Source organism: Propithecus coquereli, unplaced genomic scaffold, assembly GCF_000956105.1.
Source record: "Propithecus coquereli isolate 6110/MARCELLA unplaced genomic scaffold, Pcoq_1.0 Scaffold10, whole genome shotgun sequence".
In the NCBI taxonomy this organism is placed as follows: Eukaryota; Metazoa; Chordata; class Mammalia; order Primates; family Indriidae; genus Propithecus; species Propithecus coquereli.
This window is the reverse complement of record NW_012133858.1, coordinates 6,541,326-6,569,084: the sequence shown is the minus strand read 5'-3', so window position 1 is coordinate 6,569,084 and position 27,759 is coordinate 6,541,326. Positions and strand designations below refer to the sequence as shown.

General features: G+C 34.1%; 1 protein-coding gene across 1 annotated transcript in view; it reads left to right on the top strand.

Moving 5' to 3' along the window:
* The window catches only part of ZNF148 (zinc finger protein 148), a 147,305-nt gene that overhangs the window by 26,222 nt on the left and 93,324 nt on the right, over positions 1–27,759 (top strand). The window contains exons 2-4 of the mRNA XM_012641807.1: positions 12,838–12,918; positions 17,769–17,904; positions 26,847–27,195. Coding sequence (XP_012497261.1) covers positions 26,863–27,195 — 333 coding nt within the window. The 5' untranslated portion in view covers positions 12,838–12,918; positions 17,769–17,904; positions 26,847–26,862. The remainder of the gene's footprint in view (positions 1–12,837; positions 12,919–17,768; positions 17,905–26,846; positions 27,196–27,759) is intronic.

The following is a 27,759-nucleotide window of genomic DNA, read 5'->3' as shown; positions in this document are numbered from 1 at the left end:
TGAGCCACCGAGCCCGGCCTGGTGTGTTATGTTTTTATTTTCATTCATTTTTATGTGTATATTTTCAGATTTTCTTTGAGACTTCCCTTTTGACACATGGACTTTTTAGAAGTGTATTGTTTTATTTCTCTCTTTAGAGATTTTTCTATTGTCTTTCTGTTATTGATTTCTAGTTTGAGTAGATTATGGTCAGAGAATACACTGTTATTTCAGTTATTTTAAATTTTTTTAGGTTTGTTTTATGGCCCAGGATATGGTTTGCCTTGGTGAATGTTCCATGGGTGCTTGAAAAAAAAAATGTGTGTTCTGATACTGTTTAGTGAAATATTCTATATATGTGTCAGTTAGACTTTGTTGTTGGATTGTGTTATTAATGGAGCCACTCTGTTTAAAATAATTATCTTTTCCATTCTTTGTTTTTATTTTGAGACAAGAGTCTCACTCTGTCACCCTGGGTAGAGTGCAGTGGCATCATGATTGCTCACTGGAATCTCAAACTCCTGGGTTCAAGCAATCCTCTTGCCTCAGCCTCCTGAGTAGCTGGGACTACAGGCACACACCATGATGCCTGGCTAATTTTTCTATTTTTAGTAGAGATGGGGTCTCACTCTTGCTCAGGCTGGGCTGGTCTTGGACTCCTGAGATTAAGCAGTCCTCCCACCTTGACCTCCCAGAGTGCTAGGATTACAGGCATGAGCCACTGTGCCCAGCCTATCTTTTATGTTCTTTTACTTTCAACTTATGTTGCTGAACTTGTATTTCTTATAAGCAACATATAATTGGGCCTTAAAAAAAAAAAACTCTACCAATTTGTGTTGTGATTGGTTTATTTTAGACCATTTGCGTTGAAAGTAATGATTACTATATTAATGCTTAAGTTTGCCATTTAATTATTTTTGTTTATTTCCTATTTTTGTTCCTTTTTGTTTTCTTGTCTTCCTGCAGATTACTAGAAAATTTTTTAGGATTCCATTTTGATTTATTTCTAATGCTTTTTGAGTCTATCTTTTGGTGTAATTTTAATAGTGGTTGTTCTAGTTATTACATACAATAAACATATGTGACATGTAACAGTCTACTGGTATTAACATTTTACCACTTCAGTAGAAGTGTGGAAACCTCACTTCAATTTTACCTTTTACTTTTTCCACTTTTAATTATAATTGCCTTAAGTATTAGATGGTATTATAATTTTTGTTTAAATCATCAAGTGTAAATTGTAAAACTAATGAAGGAAAAGATAGTCTCTTGTATATACCTGTATTTCTATTCTTTCTCTTGTTTCTTCTTCCTTTGATACTCCAAAGTTCCTTTTTTTTAGTTTTTGTTAAATTATTTTCTTTCTGTTTGGAAAATTTTTTTCAGCCAGTCTTTATAGGTAGGTCTGCTGGGGACACATTCTTTTACTTTTTCTTCTTTTGAGAATGCATTTTATTTTCCGATTACTTCTGAGGGATGGTTTTACTGGGTATAGAATTATTGGTTGGCAGGTTTTTTTGTTTTTTTTTTTTTAATATTTGAAAAATCCTGTGCCACTTTTATTTTTGGCCTCTGACTTCAGATGAGAAGTCTGGTGTCATTGGAATTGGTGTTCTATTGTGGGTAATGTATCATTTCTTTCTGCCTGCTTTTGAGATGTTTTTTCTTTGTCTTTAGTTTTTGAATATTTAATTATGATATGTCAGTGTGGATTTCTTTAGATTTATCCTCTTTGGGTTTGCTTAGCTTTTTGGATCTGCAAGTTAGTGTTCTTCAGATTTGAGAAGGTTTCAGCCATCATTTCTTCAAATACTGTTTCAGCCTGACTCTCTTTCGTCTCTTTTTATGGGACTTTGATGATAATGAATGTTGGCTCTTTTGTTACTGTCCAAAAGTTCCCTAAAACTATTAATTTTTTTTTCAGTTTATTTCCCCTCTGTTGTTCAAATTGGGTGAATTCTACTTTTCTGTCCTCAAGTTCAGTAATTTCCCTTCCTGCCATCTCTATTTCTATATTGAGCCCATCCAGTAAGTTTTAAAAATTTATTGTATTTTTTAATTCTATAATTTCCTTTTGCTTCTTTTTTATAACTTTTGTTTCTTTGTTGAGATTTTCCATATTTTCACTTGTTTCAGGAGAATGTGTAATTCATTGCTGAAGCATTTTTACTATGGCTTTTTAAAAAAATTGAGAATTTAAGTGATTGTTCAAACATTTGCTTTAAAATTCTTGTCAAATAATTCCAATACTGATTCATCTCCTTGTTGGCCTTAGTTGATTGTCTTTTCTCACTCGTGATTTTCTTGGGTGATTTACCATTGGATCATGGGCATTTTATGTGTTACGTTAGAAAGCTTTGGGCCCTATTTAAACATTTTTTTATTTTAGCAGGCAGTCACCCTACTGATGCTTAGCATGCAGATGGTTCCAACGGCAGTATCATTTTTAGAGCCTTTGCAGTGCTCTTGATTTGTCTGAACCTACTGGGGCTCCCACTGGTCCCTGCTGGTGCTGCCTCAGCAAGCAGAAGGGGTTTCCCCATGCTGGGTTTCTAGTTGTCCCCACATGGGACAGGATTGTAGTGGGACCCACCTACTGGTCTCTTCTTCCCCTTGTCCCCTGCCCTGGTATCTTTGGGCAAGGGAGGAGAGTCTTAGCCCAACTGAGCTGCTTGATGTGGTTGGGTCCCTCATTTTGCCTTCTTGCCTCTGTATTTCTAGGCAGAAAACAGAGAAGTCTCAGGCCAAGTAGAGAAGGAGAATGCTCCTGGTGGCCTTTGTTGCTAGCTGGGCTTCCAGTTGATCTCATTTGCCTGATGTTGCCAGGGGGATTCCCGTTAGGTTTGGGGGAGGAATTGTGACTATCTGGTCTGCCTTCTGTTCCTAGGTTGGTGGTTGGGAAATGTCAGGTCAGGGTTGCTGCCTTCTGTTAGGTGTAGGGACATAAAACATCCTGCTGCTCTTTTGTTTCTCCAGTCCTGGGGTCCCAAATTGGTTTTCTGCCTTCTTACCACCTTTCAGGGTTTTCTTTTGGTTGTTGCTTTTGTTTGTAGTTATTGCATGGTTTGTAGTTGTGCTTTGTGTGGAGGGGCAGAGAGAAACAGATCTAGACCATTTTATCTGATCTGGAAGTTCAAGACCTTTGTGAGCCTGCATCATCTCTATCTAATGGATTATTTCAGCATTGAAAATAATAGTACATGGATATGTGCTTTGTGAACTTTCAAGTATTGTGTAAATGGGTGCTTCAGTCATAAACCACAATATCTGACGCCCAGGAAGTTTTTGTGAGGTCAGTCATATCTAGTTCAAGAGGATGCAGGGAATAGATGCAGACTGTTTTACTCTGCATCTGTCACATAAACAGAATTTTGTTGTTTAGTTAATTAAAGTGAGTTTATAATTCTGGGCATTTTCTTCAAAGGTGTATTTAATAGATTATTTGTATTTAAGATGTTTTAACTATTCTAATAATATGTAATAATACTGTATTTTAATACTCTTATTTTTCAAAAGACTGAAATTCTTGTGTTATGCAACCAATTTAATCTATTTCTAATCTGTAGGTTGAGAAGGAAAGATAAAATGTCCTGCTTTTACATTCCCTAGTTTTCTTATTGGAAATTGGCCCAAAATAAGAAAATGTTCATTTTACATCAGTAGAAGCTAGCATTTCTATTTTTTTTTATTTCCAAATATTAAGGGAGTACAGTGTTTTTGTTACATTGTTTGAGTCAGGGCTATAAATGTGTCCATCACCTGAATAGTGTTCATTGTACCCATTAAGTGGGTTTTTGCCCCTCCTCTCCTCCCCTGCTGCTTGATTTCCGATGACTTTGACTTCCCTCTATGCACTTGTGTGCAAATTAGTTAGTTCCAGTTTATTAGAGAGTACATGTGGTGTTTGTTATTCCATTCTTGAGATACTTCGCTTTGGATAATGGTCTCCAGTTCCTTCCAAACTGCTGCAAAAGGCATTAATTCATTCTTTTTTATGGCTGAGTAGTACTCCATGGTATACATATATTACATTTTGTCAATCCACATGAATTGACGGGCACTTGGGTTGATTCCAGATCTTTGGAATTGTGAATTGTGCTGCAGTAAGCTAGTATTTCTAAATGATGAGTTAACTAGATAAATCGACTTCCACCATTTAAAAAAAAATCTCACCAATAAACATGTTTCATGAATAGTTCAGGCTTAATACAGCTAATGGAATTATGGAGTAATCATTGGGCTCTTTTGCAGCTGCTTCTTGAGGTATTCTCTGATTGAGAATTATGGCAAGTCTCCACTTCCTAATCAGATTAATAACCATTCCCTGCTGGGTGTGGTGGCTCACACCTGTAATCCTAGCCCTCTGGGCGGGAGGATTGCTTGAACTCAGGAGTTTGAGGCTAGCCTGAGCAAGAGTGAGACCCTGTCTGTACTAAAAATAGTAAAAATGAGCCGGGCGTGGTGGTGCGTGTGCATAGTCCCAGCTACTTGGAGGCTGAGGCAGGACGATCTCTTGAGCCTGGGAGTTTGAGTTTGCTGTGAGCTAGGCTGACCCCACGGCACTTGCCCAGATGACAGAGTGAGACTCTGTCTCAAAAACAAACAAACAAAAAAAAAACAAAAAAAAAACCATTCCCTTAGGTCAGGGACTCTACATTTCTTTTAAGGTTAGACACACTCTACATTGTGTCAAATGCCTAGTTTAATTCTGAGCAATAAGAGTGACTAGCTGTGGCATTAAATAAAGGTGAAAATTGTCAGAAGATGAGCTGGAAATAGAATATGGCTTTTTGTGGCCCATTTACAAGTTTTTAAATGAGCATATTATTAAGTTGATATTTCATACTAAAAGTAATAGTTCAAGTTCCCTCATATCCTTTAAAAATTTTTTTATATAATTTTTTCTTTTTTTAAAAATTAAAAATTTCTTTAACAGATATAGATATATTCCAATTGCCTTTTTTTTTTTTTTTTTTTGAGTCAAAAGTCTTGCTCTATTGCCCAGCCTAGCTCACGGCAGCCTTAAAACTCCTGGGCTCAAGCAATCCTCCTGCCTCAGCCTCCTGAGTAGCAGGGACTATAGGTGCAAGCCATGACACCTGGCTAATTTTTCTGCTTTTAGTAGAGATGGGTGTCATATAACTGCACAAGAAAAAAAAAAGAAAGAAAAAAAGAGATGGAGTCTTACTTTTGCTCAGGCTGTTCTCAGACTCCTGATCCCAAGCGATCGTCCTGCCTTGGCCTCCTAGAGTGTGATAGAATTGTAGGTGTGAGCCACCAGGCCTGGTCCCCTCTTATCTTTGACTTGTAATAAATAGCATTTGAACATTATGTTCTTGTTCACAAAGAACTGACACTTTAAAGATAAATTTAAATGAAGTGTTAAGCTTTCATTTTTTAAATGGGTGGTTTTTTAACTTTAAATTTTTTTTTTTTTTTTTTGAGACAGAGTCTCACTCTTTTGCCCGGGCTAGAGTGAGTGCCGTGGTGTCGGCCTAGCTCACAGCAACCTCAAACTCCTGGGCTCAAGCGATCCTCCTGCCTCAGCCTCCCGAGTAGCTGGGACTACAGGCATGCGCCACCATGCCCGGCTAATTTTTCTATATATTTTTAGTTGTCCAATTAATTTCTTTCTATTTTTAGTAGAGACAGGGTCTCGCTCTTGCTCAGGCTGGTTTCGAACTCCTGAGCTCAAACAATCCGCCTGCCTCGGCCTCCCAGAGAGCTAGGATTACAGGCGTGAGCCACCGCGCCCGGCCTTAACTTTAAATTTTATTTTTTAAATTTGTACAAATGTATAGGTTACATGTGAAATTTTGTTACATATATATAATGTGTAGTAAACAAGTCAGGATATTTAGGGTGTCGCATCACCTGAGTACAGCACATTTTTGTTAACTATAGTCACTCTGCTCTATCACCATTGAATTTATTTCTTCTGTCTAATTGTATGTACCCTTTAATCCACTTCTCTTCATCCTCCCCCCTAAATGGGTATTTCTGTAATCTTTTCTGGGTTTCCTTAGTGATTACATTACAGTAATTTTTGTGTTACAAAAATAAGATAAAGTTTTTCTGTTCATTGCCTTTTCATTTCAAATTTTATTTGTATTGGTGTTATACTTTGAAGATTTTATTTTTCTACTTGTAGAACATTGCTAAGAATAATGTTCAGTATATTCAGATTTGGGAAAGACTTTTCCTATCGTGTTATGTTAGAATAGACATTTATTAGGAGGCAGAGAATCTGGTTGAAGTCTTTGCCTTGCCACTTAGATGTTGTGTAACTGTGGATACTTAACCTCTTGAACTTGGGTTTCATCATCTATGGAATTGAGACAAACAATAATACCTACCCAGGTAGTTGTAGCGGGGGTGGAGGGGTGTCAAATGAAAGTAACATGTGAAAGCACTTTGTAAACTCTGAAATACTTTATGAGAATGTGCTCGTACCATCTTTGAGAAGATTGCTTGAAAATTTGCCTGGGTAATCTTGGTCATCATAGTGAAATTCTGTATCATGATTATTTACAAAATTAATGTTCAGTAAAAATTCATGTAAAAATAAAACAGCTTTTCCTTGAGTTTGGTGGCTTACTAATCTTAAAATCTCATTTCTGGTAGTAGATCTGGGGAGGGATTACATAGTTGCTTGATAGTGTAGCATCCTCACTGTGATAGTGTTAGTTTTGGGGCTATTTCTCCAAGAAACAGGTGATTTGGAATTAAAGCTTCTATCTCTTTAGAGGTTTATAGGCTAAAGCATTTATAAAGATGCATACTGTTGTGTTTTCTCACATGGGTGGACAGTTGGTTTCTTGTTTGAGAAAAGTTTACTGGTTAGTTGATTTGAAAGGTAAAGGCCAGGTAATTTTTATTTTTATTTTTGCTTGGTGGCTTTTATTTTTACTCACTGCTCAGCAGTCTTTTAAATATCTGACTACCTCTCTGTAGGATTTTCTTTCTCAACTAAGTGTAATAAGTATTACTACATTAATGGCAATGTTTTTAAGATTTTGGCTTGATTTTTGGTGAGAATACAAATGGAAAATGGTTGAAGACAGCCCTGGGTAGGGTAATTAATTTCTGAGGTAGTTGGTTTTAATTTATTGGGCTGTCATTCCTCTCTGGGATAGATCTGGTTATGAAAAGTATACCATTAGACCTTATTCAGATATCATTTTTAGTTTAAAATATGTAAAATATACCTCCTTAGAGGGAGTCTTAATAACTTTAATTTTCAGAGCAGTAGTGTAAATTAAAAGAACACATAAATGTGTTCTTTGCATTGTCACTGTGTAGAAATTCGAACCAAATTCATATAAATCTATTGCCTGGCATGAGGGTTTTTTTTTTATTTTTTAATATCATTGAGAAAATATAAAATCATTCAGAAAGCCTCATTAAATCATAAAAGAACTAATTTAAAAATATATCTTGAGTAATGTGTACAATGTAATAAAAGATTCTAAAGGACTTTAAGCATTTTTTGTTTCAGATTCTTGTGCCTGTATGCTGCAATTTATCATTTCATTGCTTTGGGCTTTTGGTTTCATTTAAAGGGCAGAGGTATCCTTTTTATTTGGCAGTGCTCATGGGAGCATAAGCAGTTAAAATTTGTAAGCGTTATACATTTCAATGAAACTTTAAAAATGAAGCTTTGGGAAAGATAACCTTAATTAACTAAGAACTATATTCTTTATCAATGAATGGCTTTTCTAAAATGGTCATATTTGGGAGTAAAATTAAGGTACATGGTGTAATGAAATAATTATAAAGCAGTTAAGATTTGATTAAATTCTTCTTTATATTGAATTTCTACTTATTGCTTTATAAATTAATGGTCTTGACACAATTTTTGTGAATGTTTCTTCTAAAACATCTTTTATCTGGATCCTGCTACATTAATTCATAAAACCTCATCTTTTGCAGTCTTACTTTTTTAGGCAAATATGACAGTTAAAACATAATTTGGTAGACTGGAAATATTAATATTATACCAACATAAAGATATACTTTGAAAATATAGTATCAGTAGAAGTCATCCAGTTTCTCAGAACCAAACATGAAGTATGTGACATATTTGAAAAAACAAAAGCAGCTCTTCTTATCCGTTGCAAAGTGCATATAGTTTTTGTAGCTTTTCTGAAAGAGTACTTTTGAAATTAGTTATTCCTGTTATTTTAAAACAAAGACTGGAAAGTTTGATTGAATTAAACTATTTACATTGCTAAGAATTACCATTGCACATTTGATGCAGTGTTTCATAAAGTTTATTGTAGATCATCAGTAGTTTGGATCTCTTTATTGTTAAAACCTTTAAGGCCTTCTAGGGAAATTCTAGGGAAATTTGCCAAAACCCTACTGGGCTGGTTTTGAGACTATGTTCTGCTGTTTCATTAGGTTAATGTGAGTTTGGGTGACTTTTCTACACATCTTAGTTTCATTATCTGTGATTCCATAATTAGAGAGATAGTATTGTATGGTGGTTACGCTCCTGGAGCTTGACTTCCTGGGATAAATTCCAGCTTTGTATAAACATTTTAAAGAATATTAAGTGTCTACTGTGTGCAATGCAGTATTTTAGGCACTTGGGATATATCAGTGAATAAGACAGACAAAAATTCCTGCCCTTGTGGAGTTTATTATTGGGACAGAAAAAGAATAAACATCATGAATAAGTAGGTTGTATAATATGTTAAGTACTATGCAAAATGTATAACAGGTTAAAAGGAGGATTGGTTGAGTGTAAGTGGGGACAGGTTGCAGTTTTGAATAGTGTGGCTGAAAAGGTCTATTAATAAGCTGACAATTAAGCAAAGAACTGAAGTAAGTAAGGGATTTAGTTATGAAGATCTCTAGGGGAAGAGTGTTCCAGAAGGAGGTACAGGCACTACAGTAGGCCTTAAGGCCTACTGGAACATGCTGGAGATTCTGGAAGATGAGGAGGTCAGGTCTGTGTGGTTGGAAAGGAGTGAACAACGGGGAAAGTAGAAGGTGAAGTCTGAAAGATGAGAGGGTGGTTGTGGTGGTGATGAGATGGAGGATAGCACAACAGTGAGTGTAGGCCCCTGTCGACCATTATAAGCTGTTAGGTTCTGCCACTTACTAGTTGGATATCCTTTGGTAAATTATGTAACCCCCTGTAGTTTTCTCATCTGTAAAATGTGAATTATAATAGTACCAATGTCGTAAGTTTGTTGTTTGGATTACATGAGTTATTATCTTCAATGTCCTAGGAACACTGCTGAGCAAAGTCCAAAGCATTCTTACATGTGAAGTCAACATTAAAAGGTCAGCTTCAGCAGGATATGGTGGCTCACGCCTGTAGTCCCACCACTTTGGAAGGCCAAGGTGGGAGGATCGCTTGAGGCGAGGAGTTCGAGACCAGCCTGGGCAATATTACTTACCAGATTACATTATTATCACAAACTGTATGTGTGCTTACCATCCTTGCTAAATTGTGAACTCCTTTGGGCAGAGACCATGGTATTTTATGCATGTCTTAGGAATCTTAGATAATGTATTGTATACATACCATGTGACCAAAAGTGTTGGCTTGTTTAATAAATCAGACCACCTGCTAGTTATATTGGAATATTGCCAGTCTATCAAAACAAAATAATGGAAGGATTGTAGTTAAGGGCCCCTGAAAAATATTTCATTTATTTTCTTTCTGTGCCATAGTTATTAAAATTGGTGTTGGTAGAAAACTGCCTCAGTTACTGAATAAGTATAAAAGTTTTTATCATGTGAAATGAAAAGTGTGTATTTGTATTATTGTATATCTATTAACATCTGCTGTTGTTGGCTGATTAAAAACAAATACTGTCTTGATCGATAGCATAAATATAATAAAACTCCTACCTTAAAATACAGATGATCCCTCACTTAACTATGGTTTGACTTCCAATGGTTTGATTTAGGATTTTTCAGCTTTACGATGATGCAGAAGCTATGCAGGCATTCAGCTATAGGCATAAACCCGTGACTTATTGGGACATAACCCCATCATAAGTCGAGGAGCATCTGTATATTTTTAGTCTTAATCTGTTTATATTTGCACAAGTGATTATAATCAAAGAGTATTTAGTCAGCAAAATCTTAAATCAAAAGAATTGCTAAGCAGGAATATTCACTGATTACTGAAGTGGGAGAGTAGGGCAAGGAAAGAGGAAGATCTTAGCTGACTGCTGGGTGAATGTCCAGGAAATTGTATTCCTTTGGTGCTTGCACAGTTAGTTTCTGGTTTAGTAGATTCCTTTGCATTCTTGGTTGAGAGGCGTGGGAAAGGTAAAGGAGGGATAAAAACGTGAAGGAGAAATGATGCTATTAATAAATGAATTAGGGTTCCAGAGAAAAATTATGTTACAGTTGGCTTAGAGGAAATTGTGAGGTTCCATAGTAAAGTTTGTAATGGGAAAGATATTCATACATTTCTGTTTATGGCTGGGTGCAGTGGCTCACACCTGTAATACCAACATTTTGGGAGGCTGAGGTGGGAGGATCTCTTGAAGCCAGGAGTTCAAGACCCAAGACCAACCTGTGCAACACTGCCAGACCCTGTCACTACAAAAAAAATTAAAAAATAAATAAAATAAAATAACTGAGCATAGTGGTGTGCTCCTGTAGTCCCACCTACTTGAGAGGCGGGGGCAGGAAGATTCCTTGAGCCCAGGAGTTTGAGGTTACAGTGATGTATGATCACACCACTGCACTCCAGCCTGGGTGACAAAGCAAGACCGTGTCTCTAAAAATAAAATAAAATAAAATAAATTCTGTTTATAAATTTAGATTTTGAGGTTATATTATTTTGTGTGTGGCATGTTCCCTTTACCTTCTTGCTTCACTGTTTTATTTTTTAACACATCTAGTTACATTCTTTGATGTATGACAGCATTAATTTAGCACTTTCAATAAAAAGTGTTGCGAGAAGGTGAGTATGCTTTTTGTGAAAATATTTTCAACAGAATATTAAGATTTCAAAAACGTTTTCTTGTCTTTGGTGTTACCATCTTATGTGATGTGTTATGTAATAGTGTCTTGATTGTGGAGTAGATACATCAAGTTAACTTTAAAAAGACTCATAATATTAGAATATGTAATTTAAAGACATTTCTGGTGTATAGACTTTGCAGTGCTTTTTCTGTTTAACTTATTCCTGCAGCTATTTTAACAGTTCTAAAAGTTGAATACAGTAATATATATAGACTATATAAAAATCTAATAGAATGTAAATAGCAGTGTAAGGAAGATACAGTTGTTAAAAGAAAAACTTTAGACAAATTAAATTTAGCAGAGTTTATTTGAGCAAAGAAATATCCATGAATGGAACAGTACTCAGAACCAGGAGAGGTTCAGAGAGCTCCATCCAGCAATGTGGGTAGGCAGTATTTATAGACAACAAAAGGAAGTGACACACAAAAATGGCTTGATTGGGTACAGCTTGGCATTTGCCTTATATGTACATGGTCTCATGAGTTGGCAGCCTGTGATTGGCTGAGACTCAGCTCCTTGTTACAACAATATACTCATAAATTAGGTTGCAGTTTGTTTACATACTAAGTTAGATTGCAGTTTGCTACTTAGGGAGGCAGTTTTAGGCCAAATTTAATTTAACACAGTTTGGCTTTACCTATTTTTTTTAACAATGTCTAATACAATAGTATAGTTTTATAGGTTTTATTATCCTTTTGGTACTGTTGCTATAGAAATATGTGTATACTTTAAAATAATTTTGCATAATTAAGAAGGGCATATATGCTCTTTTGAATGCTTGCCTATAAAACTTTGAGGCAGGCAATTAAGAACGTAGTAGAAATAAATTATTTAAAAATAGAACTTTTGTTTGTAACTGGTTTAGCAACAAAGCTACTAAAGACTAGAAAATGCTGAATTAATCAGAAAGGCTGTACTGTTTGTAAAGACTGTGCTGTTTGTAATCCCTTGATAAAATTGTATAAACATGACCTTGAATTAATGTGCTTGGTTATTTTCTAGAGATTTTTAATTTCTTTCATTGTTCTGTGATTACCTTTATGGCTTTTATTGATGTGCAAGATATTTATTGAGCCCTAAAAATGTGTTAGGGTTGTGTTATATAAAATGCTTTATCTATTTTTGAAAAAAATTATATTTAGCCTATTCTTTGTTGCTGATGATTTAGCTTTCATTTTTCATTATCTTCATTTCATATACCTGGGGAAAATATCCCAGTTACATGAAGAAAATGATCTCTGTCCAATATCAATGCAGTACTAACATAGAATGTTAATTTTCTGTATTAGTTTCTGCTAAAAGGTTGATAATAGCATGATGTTTAAAAATATTGATGGATCATTTTAGCATTATTAAGTACATTTGCCTTGAAATTTTAAAATATTTATTATTTTTATATTTTCAAAAACTGCATCCTTACTATATTGAGATTTTTCTTCTGAGGGAAATATTTGTAGGAGTTTATGAAGAAATAGTACTATTTGAATAATAGAGAGTATCAACATATGATTTTAGTGAGACACATTGGTGCTTTCCTTCCTATTTTAGGATGCTTAAGATAGATTCAAGGTTATTGTCCTGATTTCAAAGAAATCTTAGTTCTTAACTAGAAGTTAAGTTTTAAAAAGTCTAATTTTTGTCTGAGTCATTTCTTATCCTTGTGATATTATTTAGTGTTGATGGGTCATTGCATTTGGACTAAGTGTTAGTTGCTACTATTTTTATTTAGCACAACAGTATCTACCATGGGAAGAATTTTTTATATTTACCATATTTAGATATAACTAATTTACCTGACTTCAAGACTGTGTTTAATCCTGATTCTTTTGGAGAATAACCTGTATTTTTGTACTTTTGTAGGATAGAGGGAGGAATCAGCAGCTCGGAGACTCAGCCAAGTGATCTAGCGGGATGGGCATTTGCCAGACATATTTTATAGAGGTAATTCAATGTTGTTTTACTCAGTCTTTATTTTTTACCTGTGATAGAGGCCCATGTGCTTGCCCATGAACACGGGTACTCACAACTGTACAAATGTAGCCACTCTACATTTACTGGACAATCTGTTTTCCTTTTATACCCACTTAAATATAGCATGAGTATTACGTATAGCATATCACCTTACGTAGATATGAACATCTGTGCATTAAAAAGAATTAACATTCTTAATTTTATAGGATAAAATCCATTATCTTCTCTCACTTAACTAGATTACTTGCGTATCTCTTTTTTAGGCTGCACTTTCCTTATGTTAAGAAGACAGATGAGCCTCTCCTTTCTCGTTGGCCTTTGTTGGTGCATATATTAAACCTATACTTTTATCTTTCAAACATGAAAAAAATAAATATTGAACAGTTTTCAAGGAATTACATATCTGTTAGTGGCACATATCAATTATTAATGATCATAAAAATTCTAAAGTTTCTCTGAATTTTTTAATTTGTTTTGAGAACTTTTAAACTTGGGTATTGAAAATATTAGCAATTTTAGTGGCCGTATTTTAGGATTTCCTTCTTTTCCCTTATCTTCTGATAATTGTTCAGCATTTTTCACCCCTTTACCTAGGTTTAATATAAAAGGTGTACACACTTAAGCAGTAGACAGTGTTATAATAATATCAAAAAAAGGCTTTCCCTATCTCATTCCCTTAACATTGTATATCCTTCCAGACATTTTCTATACATATACAAGCATTTAGATATGTGCTTATATATTCTTTACGCAAATGAGATCACACCATATATATTATTCAGCAACACGCTTTTTTTTTTTTTGTAAAAACTTCCATATCTTTGTGTATCATTCCTTATTTCATTCTGTATGGTATTCTAGTATTTGGATGTATCATAATTATTTTGACTAGTCATCTATTTGTGTATATTTAGATTTTTAGTTCTTTTGCTGCTGTAAAAGGTAATGTAGTAAATATTCTTGGATTCATCTTTGCACATACTTTAAAATATATATCCACTATAAATTCCTACGGGAAAAAATATTGGGCCAGAGTATGTACATTTAACAATTTGGTGGGTAAATTGCCTAACTCTAAAAAGAATGCCCAATATCAGTAGTCTATGAGAGAGAGGATCTTTTTATCTCTTTAACAACACTAGCTAGTGTCAAACTTTTTTTTTTTTTTTTTGAGACAGAGTCTTGCTCTGTTGCCCTGGGTAGAGTGCCGTGGCGTCAGTCTAGCTCACAGCAACCTCAAACCCCTGGGCTCCAGGTGATCCTCCTGCCTCATCCTCCCAAGTAGCTGGGATTATAGGCATGCGCTACCACACCTGGCTAATTTTTTTCTATTTTTAGTACAGACAGGGTCTCGCTCTTGCTCAGGCTGGTCTCAAATTCCTGAGCTCAAGCAGTCCTCCCTCCTCGGCCTCCTAGAGTGCTGGAATTACAGGCGTGAACCACCGTGCCCAGCCACAAACTTTTTAATACTTGTCAGTTTTTTGTTGATGAGCTTTGCTTTGCTTTCATTATGGGTGAGTTTGAGCATTTTCCCATTATTATTGACCAAATGTATATTTTCAGCGATCTGTTTGGTCATGTGTTTTGCCCTTCTGTGGGGCTCTTTGTGTATTTGTATATTAAGGAAAGGACTCCCTTGTCATTTGTTTTTTGTGTGTGTTTTGTTTTTAATTGAAAAATAATTTTATATATCTATGGGGTATAGTATCTTTTAATTGACAAATAATAATTGCATGTATGGGGTACAAATGTGATGTTTTGATACATGTTTATACTGTAGAATGATCAAAACAGGCTAATTAGCATATTTGTCGCCTCAGATATTTACCATTTCTTTGTGAGCCCCTTGTTATTTGCTAGGCATATTATTTTTGCTGATCTGTTTTTTTTTTTTGCCCTACAAAAGTTTTAATTTGTTATTGTTGAGTACAGTTGATTTTCTCCTTCATTGCTAGGGCGATTGGGTGGGATATTAAGTTTAAAAGGTCTTCACAGTTGATTGTAGGACTTAATTTTCTCTCCGCATTATAACATCTTGGAATGACATGAATCCTTGACTTGTTTGATATTTTTTTCCCTTAGTGACACAATCAAAAAATTATTCAGTATAAATTGAGCTTTTAAACAGTTTAAACCAGGAAAAGTAACAAAACTTCTATAACTTTTTTTCAAGTACTGTAGTTCACTGAATCTGAAACTACCAATGTTAAGATATTTAACTGCAACAATTCAGGGTTTCATGTCATTCTGAGATTTTGCAATGCCAAAGGAGTCCTGCAATCAATGGTCTTTGTCTCTGTTTGTTTTAAAGTCTCTTTGTGTGATGTTAATATAGCCACTTCTCTTTCCCGTTACTGTTTCCATAGTATATCCTTTTCATCTTTTTTTGGTGTTTTTTTTTTTTTTTGTCCAGTCTGACAGTCTGCCTTTTTATTAGGCTGTTTAAATCATTCACATTTAATTATACGTATGGTTGTATTTACATTTGCCATTTTCCTATTTTTTTTAATATATATCTCCTATGTTTTTGTTCCTCTGTGTCTCCTTTACTGCCTTTTTTGTTAAATATTTTCTAGTGTGCTATTTTAATTACTTCATTGATTTTTTGCTGTATGTTTTTAAAGATAATTTCTTTGTAGTTTGCTGTTGGAATTATGCATTTTAACAGTTTGCTTAATATCAGTAAAATATAGAAACTTTGCTCCATTTTCTCTTCTCTGTTATGCCACTATTGTACATCTATACATGTTATAAACCCAGCAATAGTGTTATAATCAATGTTTTATATATTGTTAGGTCTTTTAAAGAAGTAAGAGAAAAAAATGAGAAACATATTTATAGTCTTTTAGATTAACCCACATGTTTACCATTTCTGGTGCCCTTCATTTCTTTCTTCGTATTTGAATCTGATGTCTTTTCCTTTCAGTGTGGTGGACTTCCTCCAGTGTTTTGTTTTTAAGGCAAGTCTGCTAGCAGAAAATTTTCTCAGTCTTTCTTTACCTAGTAATATCTTTATTTCTTCATTTTCAGAGGATAGTTTTGCTGCCTTCTTGGTTGATAACTTTTATCTTTCAGCTCTTTGAATATGTGATCTCACTGTCTTCTAGACTCTTATTATTTCTGATTGGAAGTTAGCCATTAATCTTATTGATGGTTCTCTGCACATCCTGAATCATTTTTCTCTTTATGCTTTCAAGATTTTTCTCCTTGTGTTTGCTTTCAGCAGTTTGAATATGATATGTGTAGATATAGATCACTTTGTGTTTATCCCTCTTGAAGTTCATTGTGCGTCTTAGATCTGTAGATTTATTGTCTTAAAAAATCAAATTTAGGAAGTTTTTGGCCAGTATTTTATTAAATATTTTTCTGCTCTTACTCTCCTCTCCTCTGGTACTCCAGAAATGTTGGTAAACTGGATGTTTTTCCATATGTCTTTGATGCTATGTTCATTCTTCTTCAATCTTTTTTCACTCTGTTCTTAAGATTGGATAATTTCTATTGATGTATCTTTAAGGTCAGTGATTTTCTTCTGCCACCTTGAATCTGCTGTTGAGCCCTTCTGATACGTTTATTGTTACTGTACCATTTCAGCTTCAGAATTTTCATTTGGTTCTTTTCTATAATTTGTATTGAGGAATCTCTTATTGATTGATTGTTTTCATAATTAAAAAAATTTAAATATATGTTCTTTTTAACATATTTAACATATCTATTTTATTTTGAACAAAAGTTTATCTGGAAAAATAAACATGCCTGAATATCTGGGAAAATTCTTAAATGGAAGGGTACTGAGATGTAAATAGCTCTGTCAGAAATTGAACTTTAAAAAATATGGAAACAGTGTTGCAATGTTTTAGAAAAAATGAATGCTATGCTTTCTGAAGTTCAGAAATTATTATTGGTTTTGCTGTAGATGGGAAAGACTATTCTTTTTGCCTTTGCACCATTGTAAACTGGTGTAAAATCAGGATCTTTCATATATCATCTGATTTCCAAGCTTCCTGTGAAAGAATGTATACAAACTAATTTCGATAGATAGGAATCTAATATTTTTAAGAACCTCCAGGGTAGGAAATTACATAAAATCTATTATGGAAGTAAAACAAATGTATAGTGTTTTTTCCCTATATAAGTAATGTTTTGTTTGTTATAAACAACGTGTATTGTTTGTAGTTAGTCTGTTAACTGTGCTCAGAAATACTACCAGGAAGGTTTCTTCTTGTGCACAGCCTATACTCTTCGTTGTCGTTTTGGATACATTACACATTCTCCTTCTCTTTTTGTCAGCTTTTCTGTCATTGGTGACCTTGCTTATTAGGTTTCTGTATCCAGGCACTTAATCTGATTTCACAATTGTAATCCTTTTATTGCAAATACCTATGCATTCTATATGCTGCAGTTTCTGTTTGTAAGGCCTGCCATTGTGTTGCTTCTCTCTTCACTTCATTGACTTTACGAGGCAGATATGAACATGTTTTTAAGTGGTTTCTTAATTTTTGTTTTTTCTTTTCTTACCTTTTAGGTCTGTACCCTTCTGCGTTTCCTTCAATATCCCATGTCTCTGAAGCTGTAGACTCCAGATCTAGGCAAATTATTCTTTATAAGGCTAAGGTTATTTCTCATTCACTACCTTCCACTATTGTATCTTTCCAGACTCAGACTTAAAAACAAGTCAGTACATTGGTCATTCAGTCATAGCTTACTATATTTATAAAGAGTGATCACTTCAGTTTTCATACCAATTTGCAAATATTGTATTTGTAATTTTTCCCTTCATAAGTACTGTGTTTTGTTTTGTGTGTGTATATGTTTTATTGTAGGAATTGGCTGGCGTAAGTGATTAAGGTGGTACTGAAGGTTTCTGAAGCCTATAAAAGGTAGAAACTCAACCATGATTTCTTTTTCAACTCTACAGCATTCCCTTTCTTGAAGTCTTCATTTTTACCTTAGTCTCAGGTAATTTTAATACTTATTTTTTTCATAATCTTGAATAAGTAAATTTTAAAAACCATTTTTCTTGGCTGCTAGAATTTTATGCTGAGTTTATATAACAGTTTCTTTGTGTTTTGGTATTTATATCTGGAAGAACCTTTTTTTTACATTTATTTATTTTTTTTCTTGAGAAAACAGTTTTAAGAGAAAATTGATGACTAATGGTATCATTTTATATTCTAAGTTTAGTTTAACACAGAAAAATATTTGTAGCTTATCATGTAATTTTAAGTGAAATTTAAGTGAGTAGTTGTTTGTTGTTTAACTGTTTTTCTCAACAGGGAGAAATTTTTCACCCCCATCCTCAACGCATACCCCATTAAATTTTCCAGAATTTTCAGGGAAACTCTGTTTTCATACTTGGGAAAATTAGGCCTACTAATCAAATTTTATTGTGTGTGCCATATAATTTTAAAATATGAAAAAACATCAGTTACTGTACATTTATACATATTGTATGTTTGCCTGCATTAATATATGGAAGCAATCTTAGATCAGCAGTCATTTATATTTGATACATTAGTATATTTATATTTATTTGAAAAGTACATGTAAACTCTCTTGAGATTATATGGAGACTCCAGAATCGTTCTGACCCAGGGCTCCTTTGTCTTGCTCTGTTATCCTTAATATGTGGCTTGTATATTATGGTTACCATTGTGAAAGGCATTGTCTTTTCCTTTAAGGTAAGTTGTGTATATCACTTTCACTAATATCCCATTGGCTGTAACTTTGTCACATGGCCATATCAGCTGCAAGGGTGGCTGGAATATGAGTCTTACCTAGGCAGCTATGTGTCTCACTTAATTTTTATTATTGAGTAAGGAGAGAACAGATTCTTGGGAGTGAGCCAGCTGTCTGTCACATTAGGGTTTGAGTCAGATTTACTTTCCATTTAGAAAAATAAAGTGGTATTGATTTAAATAGTTAACACTTTTTCTGTTCTAGAATGAGTCTTGGTTACTGTATGGGACATATTAAAAATAGCCATTCGGGCTGAGTGTGGTGGCTCATGCCTGTAATCTCAGTACTTTGGGAGGCAAAGGTGGAAGGATGGCTTGAGGCCAGGAGTTTGAGACTAGCCTGAGCAATATAGCGAGACCCCCATCTTTACAAAAAAACAGAAAAATTAGCTGGATGTGGTGGTGTGCTCTGGCAGTCCCAGATACTCAGGAGGCTGAGGTAGGAAGATCCCTTGAGCCTAGAAGTTTGAGGTTGTGGTGAGCTATGATAACTCCACTGCACGCTAGCCCAGGCAACAGAGCAAGACCCTGTTTCAAAAAAAAAATCAAAACCATTAGATGTTTAACTTTATTCATAGTATGCAGGAAAGTTTGTTTTAGGAAATATTTTTTATATTTCTTTAATTATATAAGACTATAGAAAATTCATAGTTTAATGGAGTCAGTATTTTGAATATTAATGTTTGAATTGTTGATATGGGTATAAAATATAAGGGATGCAATAACTAGATCCAACAAAATATAAGATTCTGTTTTGCTTGGACCTTTTTAATTTTTTTCCCTTTCCCTCTTCCTTTTTAAGATAAACTATAGCTGTTTCTTAATAGTTTGAATTGCCATAAATTTGATGTTTGAATATTTCTAAATAGCACTATTTCTGGATGCTACATTGTTTTGGAAGACTTTGGTGATGCAAAATATGCTTAGATTCTGCTTTATTTGAGGGGTCTTCACTGTTACATAAAAATGCCTGCTAACTTTGGCTTAAATATTTATAAATTATCTTTCTGTGGTTAAAAAAATGTCATAGTTTCTTTAGTTGTCATATTATATAAAATAATCTTAGCCTTTAAATTCTCTGATTAATAATTGTGTTAGCTATAGATATTAGATATCTGTTTAAATATCTTTTATTGTTGCTACATTGGTCAGAAAGACCATTTTGTCTAGTTGCCATTATTATAAATGATGCTCCTATTAGGATGTTTTGAAATAGTAGCACTTTAAAAATCAACATGGCTTACAGAATATGCTTTTTAGATGGAAAATGGTAGTTATTAAAAAACAAAATCTATTTCTTGTCTAGGGACATTCTACATTCAGAGACCTCTTCAAATATACCTCTGTATGAGAGACGAAGCAGTTTCTGCTTAGATCAAAACTATCCTTCTAAGGGATGATAGAGAATAGAACATTTCTTAGGAATAATAAATGGAAAATTTGTTAAAGGTTCTCATATTGATCATGGGTTTCCTCATATCACCTAATGTATCATACAGTACAGATTTTGAGGCTGGTTGATATTTGTATTTCTAATGCTGATATTTTTAAAGTGTAATTTCTCACCGAGTAATACATAGGTTAGAAATGTTAATATACAAATAAATGTAACTGACATCTTCCAAATAACAATTGTTTAGTTTTTTTTTTTCCTTCCAGAGCAGGGGCGTGGTATTGTTGAGTTTGTGAGAATATTTTAAGTTGGAAATTACTCTTTTTATAGAAAAGACAGTGATATTTAGGTTCCTAAGCTTGCTTGCTGTAATCTGCTTTGACTCATGTGGTTGAAGTTCCATGTTGTTTAATAAAAGCTTATGGAAAATAATATTACTACCAAGCTCAATAAAACAGAAAATCAGAATCTTTAAATGAGAAATACTAATTTTTTTCATGCTTGAATGCAGATTAATTAAAGTTAATAAGTGGCACATGTTCATGTACATTCTGAAGGGGAGCTAGGTTTTTTTTCAAGAATTTTAGAGAATTATGGCACAGGTCTTCAAATCTATTTTCACTTTAAAATTACAGCCCTCTTTTTTTGATCAAGTACATCATCAGCACTGACTGTTCTTACATTAGGTCTTAACAAAGGAAGGTATTAATAGTTTAAGAGGATATATGTAAACCCATGAAAAAAAGAATAGTTGGGGTATGACTAATAGATGAAAGTTGGAAAATAGAAAATATAGGAAATTTCCAGTTGTCCTGAAGGAAAAGGGAGTCTGTGTCAGAAAGTTCTCCCACGATAGCCATGAGATGGGATAGTCTGCTAAAGAGAGTTTGATTGCTTTACTGAGCCAAGCAATGGTGATATAGGGACCTCAGAGTAGGTGGTGAGAAGAAAGTAAGTTCAACTGACTTTTTAATGTGTTCAGGGCCTTTTCAGGTTGGGAAGTAGTATGATATGCTAAAAAGTGCGTTGAGTCAGGTAAGTCTGGTTTGAAATCCCAGTTTACTTCCTAGCTGTGTAACCTTGGGTAAGCCCTAGGTTCTTTGTATGTTAACTGGGGATATACTGTTACTTGTCTTAATGATTATTGTAGATATTGAGTAAGGTAACATATATAAAGGTGCCCAACACAATGTCTTACATCTAATAGATCTTCAACACATGTAAGTTGTCTTTCCTTTCTAGTTTATCATCATCTTTGAATTTTACAATGCAGACATAAACCTATTAATTTGGAAAGATATTTTTCTCATTAGTTGTATAAAACTCCTGTAAAAAACCTCAGCAAGCATTTAAAGTGATTTGTATGTTTGATTAAAAATGAATAGTAACGCCCAACTTGTCCATATGTTATGCTTCTACTAACTTTGTCCTCTGAAAACAAAAACAGTCCCCCAAGTTTCAGAAATGATTGTCGAAAATGTTTGTATTAAAAGCCCATGTGCTTAATTCCTTATTTAAAGCCCCGACTCAAAGCTTATTTACTCTATTTCAACTTACAAATCTCTAAAACTTACTTTCTAATTATGTGCATGCAGTTGATTGGAAACGTTAAATTAGAAGGTGACAAGAAGAGGAGTTAGCTGTTTGTTCTGAGTTTTAAGAGAAAAGTGATGGCTGATAATTTATGTTTTCTGTAAGTACAGCCTTGCCACTAGGCTTAAAATGACCAGAGCTTACCTAAGCTACAGTTAGGATTACATCTACACACCAAACCAAACATTTGTCAGTAGGAAAGGAAAGGATGGTAGGCATTGAATGGAGCAGGAAGCTATGTTGTAGCCACCTAAACATCCCTGTAGCTGTACCTTCTAGCTTCTCTTGCAGAGGAACAGTGATGAGGGAAGAATAAATCTTGGAAGCAGGGAAAGAATACAGAGTTTGACGTAATCTGCTAAGAGAGATAAAGGAGAAATTGGCCCAAGTTGGTCTCCTTCCTTTCTCTCTCCTACTCTATTCTAGTTTTCAGCATTCTCTGCTCTGGGTAACTTGAAGCATGGAGGAAGGGTTGCCATCCTGTCTTTAGCTGTATTAGCTCTAGGACACCATTGTTTACCCTGTCTTGGTTCTTAACAGCTTTGCCATTTTGTACTCTGTTGAGTCAGCTGCCCAGGGTTCCTCCACTTAAAATAAAGGGTCTTCACAAGGAGCTCAGAGTGGCTTATTACACCACCTATTTTCTTTTCCTCCAGCTGGACAGAGGTTCCTGGGAACACAAATTAATTGTTTAGTTTTTTTTCCCCTTCCAGAGCAATCTTTCATGTGAGCGATATGATTTAAAGGAAGCATCATATTTCCTCCTCTCTCCTGTATAATGTCCCTAACCCCTGAATTTCTATTAACTGTACGTATATTTGGGTCAGAAAGCAGTTGGCTTTTTGAGGGGTTAGAAGGAAGTGATATTTACTCACACATTAGTGTGGCTTGATTACTTGAGTTTTCTTTTTTTACACTTGGCTGATCCTCCCTGAAAGTACTGAAGTTAGAGAAGAGATATAGCATGTGTTGACTTTTGAACATGGGGCCCTTTGTTGTATTCGGATATTCGAATGTGTGGTGAAGCACTTGAGAGCTTTGACTGAGACCACATAAGAGTTATAAGGGGGGAAGGTGAAACGATAATGTAGCATAGAAGGGAGGTGGAAGGATAATTTAAAAATGTATTTTCCCTACTTTATCTTTTTCTTTTTTGGTATAGCTTTGTCCTATTCCCTTTTTTCTTAGGCCTGGTGAAATTTCCTTTTTCGTTTCATTTCCTGTCCATCTTACTCTGCCCAGAGACAAGTTGAGGTGTGCAACATAGCTATGACTCATTTTATTTGTCTTTAAAACATATTTTAAAATAACCTAAGTCAGTCTTTTAAAATAAATAAGAAAAACAAGATCTAGATTCAATCCTCTTACCCATACCCTGTTACCCTGTTGTAACATTAAAACAAAAAAAAGAGAAACATACTGGTACATAATTAAGAAAAGGAATAAAATAAAAAGTTAAAATCAGGCTTGCTATAGATCCTTTCTTATTTCACTTTTTGAATTCCGATGAATTTCTTTACAGAAAAAAAATTCTCTTCAGAATAACTGTTGATTGGAGCTATTTATCCTTTTTAAGGATTATATGGGCTGGGCAGGATGGTAATCCTAGCACTCTGCAAGGCCGAGGCAGGAGGATCACCTGAGCCCAGGAGTTTGAGTTTGCAGTGAGCTATGATGACGCCACTGCACTCTAGCCAGAGTGACAGCTGTCTTAGAAAAATGTGGAAAGGATCTTAACTATCTACATTGTTCTCTTCTCCTTGATTTTTTCACTTGATACTTCTTGGAGAACTAGCATAGCTAATCCCTGTTCCTTTTAGTGGTTGCATATATTCCACTGGGTGGTTGAATCATAATTAATGTAACAAGTCTCCTAGCAGTGGATGCTTAAATTGTTTCCAGTCTTTGTTTTTTCTCACTGAAGAGTTGCACCAAACATCCTTGTACGTATATCTTTGGTGGTGAACTTCAATGAATAAACCCATAGGATTGTGTACTATGTATTCATAGCAGTGAAATTGCTGGGTCAAGAGTACATGCAGTTTTCATTGTGATAAGATATTTCCGAGGCTTTGGAAGTATTAAAACCTTGTTCATTGATACTGGAATCTGTGTTGATATGTTAGTATTTTCTGGTATTTCAGGGTATTTCAGAAACATAGTTTCTGGGCTAGCCAATTTAACTCCAAATGTATGCCTTAATTTGGGACCACAGGAATAAGTAACTATGTAAAATGGAAGAAAGATTTTTTTTTTCTGTGCATATGGTATATTTTCAGGAAAATTTTTGAAGAGGTAAAGTTTGTCTTCCACTTGAAGTATTTCTACTTTCTTTTTAATTTACTGCCTTTATATTGAGGTGTACTATCTTCCTGTTTTAAGTCCCTCACTCTGGCACTTTATACCTTTTTTTCCCAAAATATTATATGTCCCCAAGGTACTACTGTTATACCTTGGGCTAGAGTGCAGTGGCGTCATCAAAGCTCACTGCAACCTCAAACTCCAGGGCTTAGGAGATCCTCCTGCCTCAGCTTCCCAAAGTGCTACAGTTATAGGTGTGAGCCACCACACCCAGCCTGTTTTTTGTTAATATATATAATGTACTGGCACAATACCATAGGAATATAGTTTTAAGTAGTATGCATATATTAGGCTATGCTAAAAAATTTTAAATTAATGGGGTACATGATCAAAAACAGTGGAGTTGGGGACCACTGCTGCAGGGAAATGTAGACCTTGGGTTAGATCCACAAGTCAGCTTCAACTTTGGCTGCTTTTTTAAAACAACAAACAAAATAGAGTCTGCCCTGGGTTATTTTTTCTAAGTTGGTCTTTCTTTTAGTAACTTCTTCTTTTACATATCCTGTATTCTCTAAAAGCTCCCAATTTTTAAAAAATAATATTGTATGTGGCAGTAGCAGCTTCAGCAGCAACAAAGGATCATAATACAGGGATGACTTTGTGTATATATAAGTCTCTATTAAGGGGGCTTTCCACATTCCTTAAGAAAACTATAAATAGTTTAAAAGCAAGTATAATTGATTTGTAAGGATTTCCATAGAAATGGCCTGAATAATCAAATGTTAATCTTAAAAGACTTGGGCATCATTTGGTTGTAGGATAGCTCATTCTTTAAGAAATGTGGTAAATGGAATATTTGAACAGAGTAATTATTTGGTGATATATTTAAAATCCTTGACCTTTAGATTTAAAGTTTGCTAACTAAATATTTTGAACAGTCAAATCAGATACTTTCCTTAATAAATGAAAGAACATTTTGATTTCAGTAGTGTATTGAAGTTTAACTTACCATTTATTTGACTGCTGAAAGCTATCATCATTTGGGAAAGAGATGACTAAATCGAAACATACTTAATGCTTTTACTAATTGTAGGTCCTTTATATTGGGTAGTGAATATATATATATTTCACACAATCAGATAATAAAACTTTTTAAAAAACAACTTTCTGCCAACACTTTGACCTTCTTTGAGATGAAATTTCTTTGGATTTCATAATTATTGTTACATTACTTCCTATAGTAATCAAGTGGAATATGAATTTACAGCAACCTGTTAGAAGGACAGATTTAAAATACTACCGAAAAATAATTTGCCTGTCTTTCCTGTAATAATGGACAAAGTAAGATAATGTAATTATTTAATAGTGTCTAGTTCTTAATTTCTTATCACAATCTATTACATTTATTTAATCATGTCTGACTAAGACTTTATATGAGTAATGCAAACAATACTTTTAACCAATTTAAAAACATTTGTAAAAAGTAATAAAAATTTATTATAGAAAGTTTTGAAATTAGAGAAAAATCAAGTTTTAAAAGCCTGGTAATTTTGCCACCAATGATCATGTTAATGTTGTTAGCATTTTAGATAAACCCACAGGTACTTTCATATACACACATATATATATACACGTATTTTCCTTAGTATCTTGGGATATTTTCCCAGATCTTCACATATTTTTCAAGAAAACTTTTTTATGACTGTATGAATGTTTTTCACTTTCAACAGACTTTAAAGTATAACTGAAAGAAAGTGCACGTGTCATAAAGCATACATCTTGAAATTTCACAAAGTGAGCACACCTGTGCAACCAGTATTCCTTTCAAGAAAAAAAATCCCCAGGTCCACAGAAGTTCCCCTTTCCTGCCTCCTATTAGCAACACCCCTCCACACCTAAAGGGAAGCCACTATTTTGATTTTATTTTTTTGAATTTATTGAGGTATAATTTACGTAAATAAAATTTACCCATTTTAAGTGTACAATTCAATGATTTTCAATAAATTTACCTAGTTTTGCAGCCATCACCATAGTCCAGTTTCAAAAAAGTAACTTTGAACATATTTCAACCAGTTTTTCCTTTTGTAGAACTGGAAAGCCTAGTGTCTTTCCAGTTTTTTGTTATTATATTCACTGCTGTAGTGATTTTCTGTGTATATGTTTGTGTATGTTTCCAATCTCATCAGGATAATTCCTAAATGTAGAATTACTGGCTCAGAGAACATTTGCATTTTTATGGCTTTTGATACATACTACCAGATTGCCTTTGAAAATAGTTGGTCTGATTTATGCTCCCATTATCAGTAGGTGGGTGTCTTTTTTTTTTTTTTTTTTAAACCACTGCAGCATTGGATGTATTTTTTAAAAGAGTTGTCACCAGTTTGATGAATGAAATATGGTACTGCTGTTTTAATTAATGGTCATATCTTTAATTACTAGTGTGACTATATTTTGTATGTTTATGACTATTTTTAAGTTTTCTTTAATGATTTGCCTGATAATGTTCTCTGTCAACTCCTTCTTGAATTCATCTCTTTTTATTTTTTATTTTTAAGACAGTTTAATATATTAAAGGATATGGATCCTTTGGCTTCTGTCACAGATACTTTTCCCTAGTTTGCTTTATGTCAGTCTCATTTTTCAATAATGAAATAGATTTAGGATTTTGTGTCTTAATATCAAATGAAAATTTGTGTTTTATTCTACCAGCTTTTGGAAACCTATCTTGGTAATTTTAAAATTGGAGGCGATTCTGAATTTTATGAATAAAACTTTTCTATTTGAATCTTCAAATTCATAATTTGAAATTTTAAAAAAGTCATGTAGGCACATAAAACTAATTTATTATGTTTTGTTGCCAAACTTGGTCTTTCTAGGCAGTTATACTTAAGCATGAACATTGACGACAAACTGGAAGGATTGTTTCTTAAATGTGGCGGCATAGACGAAATGCAGTCTTCCAGGGCAATGGTTGTAATGGGTGGAGTGTCTGGCCAGTCTACTGTGTCTGGAGAGCTGCAGGAGTCAGTACTTCAAGATCGAAGTATGCCTCACCAGGAGATCCTTGCTGCAGATGAAGTGTTACAAGAAAGTGAAATGAGACAACAGGATATGATATCACATGATGAACTCATGGTCCATGAGGAGACAGTGAAAAATGATGAAGAGCAGATGGAAGCACATGAGAGACTTCCTCAAGGACTACAGTATGCACTTAATGTCCCTGTAAGTAATTCCTTTATAAGATATTACACTTATAGTTAGAAACATAATTAGTTTTGTTTTAAGTAATACTGCAGGTCATTCAAGAAGTTTCAGAATATGTTTAAAGGCTAGATAGTGTTCTTAAACAGATATACTAAAATATTGACAGAAATCATATTTGAAAGGCAAAATTAAGTTTTTGTATTACATTATTTTAGAAACTTTATTTTTTCCAGAATAACATTTATATATCTAGCAGGATTACTTGTATATTAAATTTTAAGTGCTTAATTTTTAAAGATATTTTATTTAACTTCTGGGTTTCTTTTTAAAGAGTAGAAAATTCAAAGCTTAAACATAACTAGAAGAAGATCACACGCTCAAGGGTTTTTCCTTCAAATTCTGTAACTCCTGGGAATTCCTGCCTTCTTTATTTTTTTTTTCCTAATATACCCCTATTCTCTGTCCTCTTTGCATTCTCCACTTGCTTTTTCTATTTAGTTTTTTAAAGTATATCAGCCCTTTACTCTTTTTTTTTTTTTTTTTTTTTTTGAGACAGAGTCTCACTTGCCCGGGCTAGAGTGC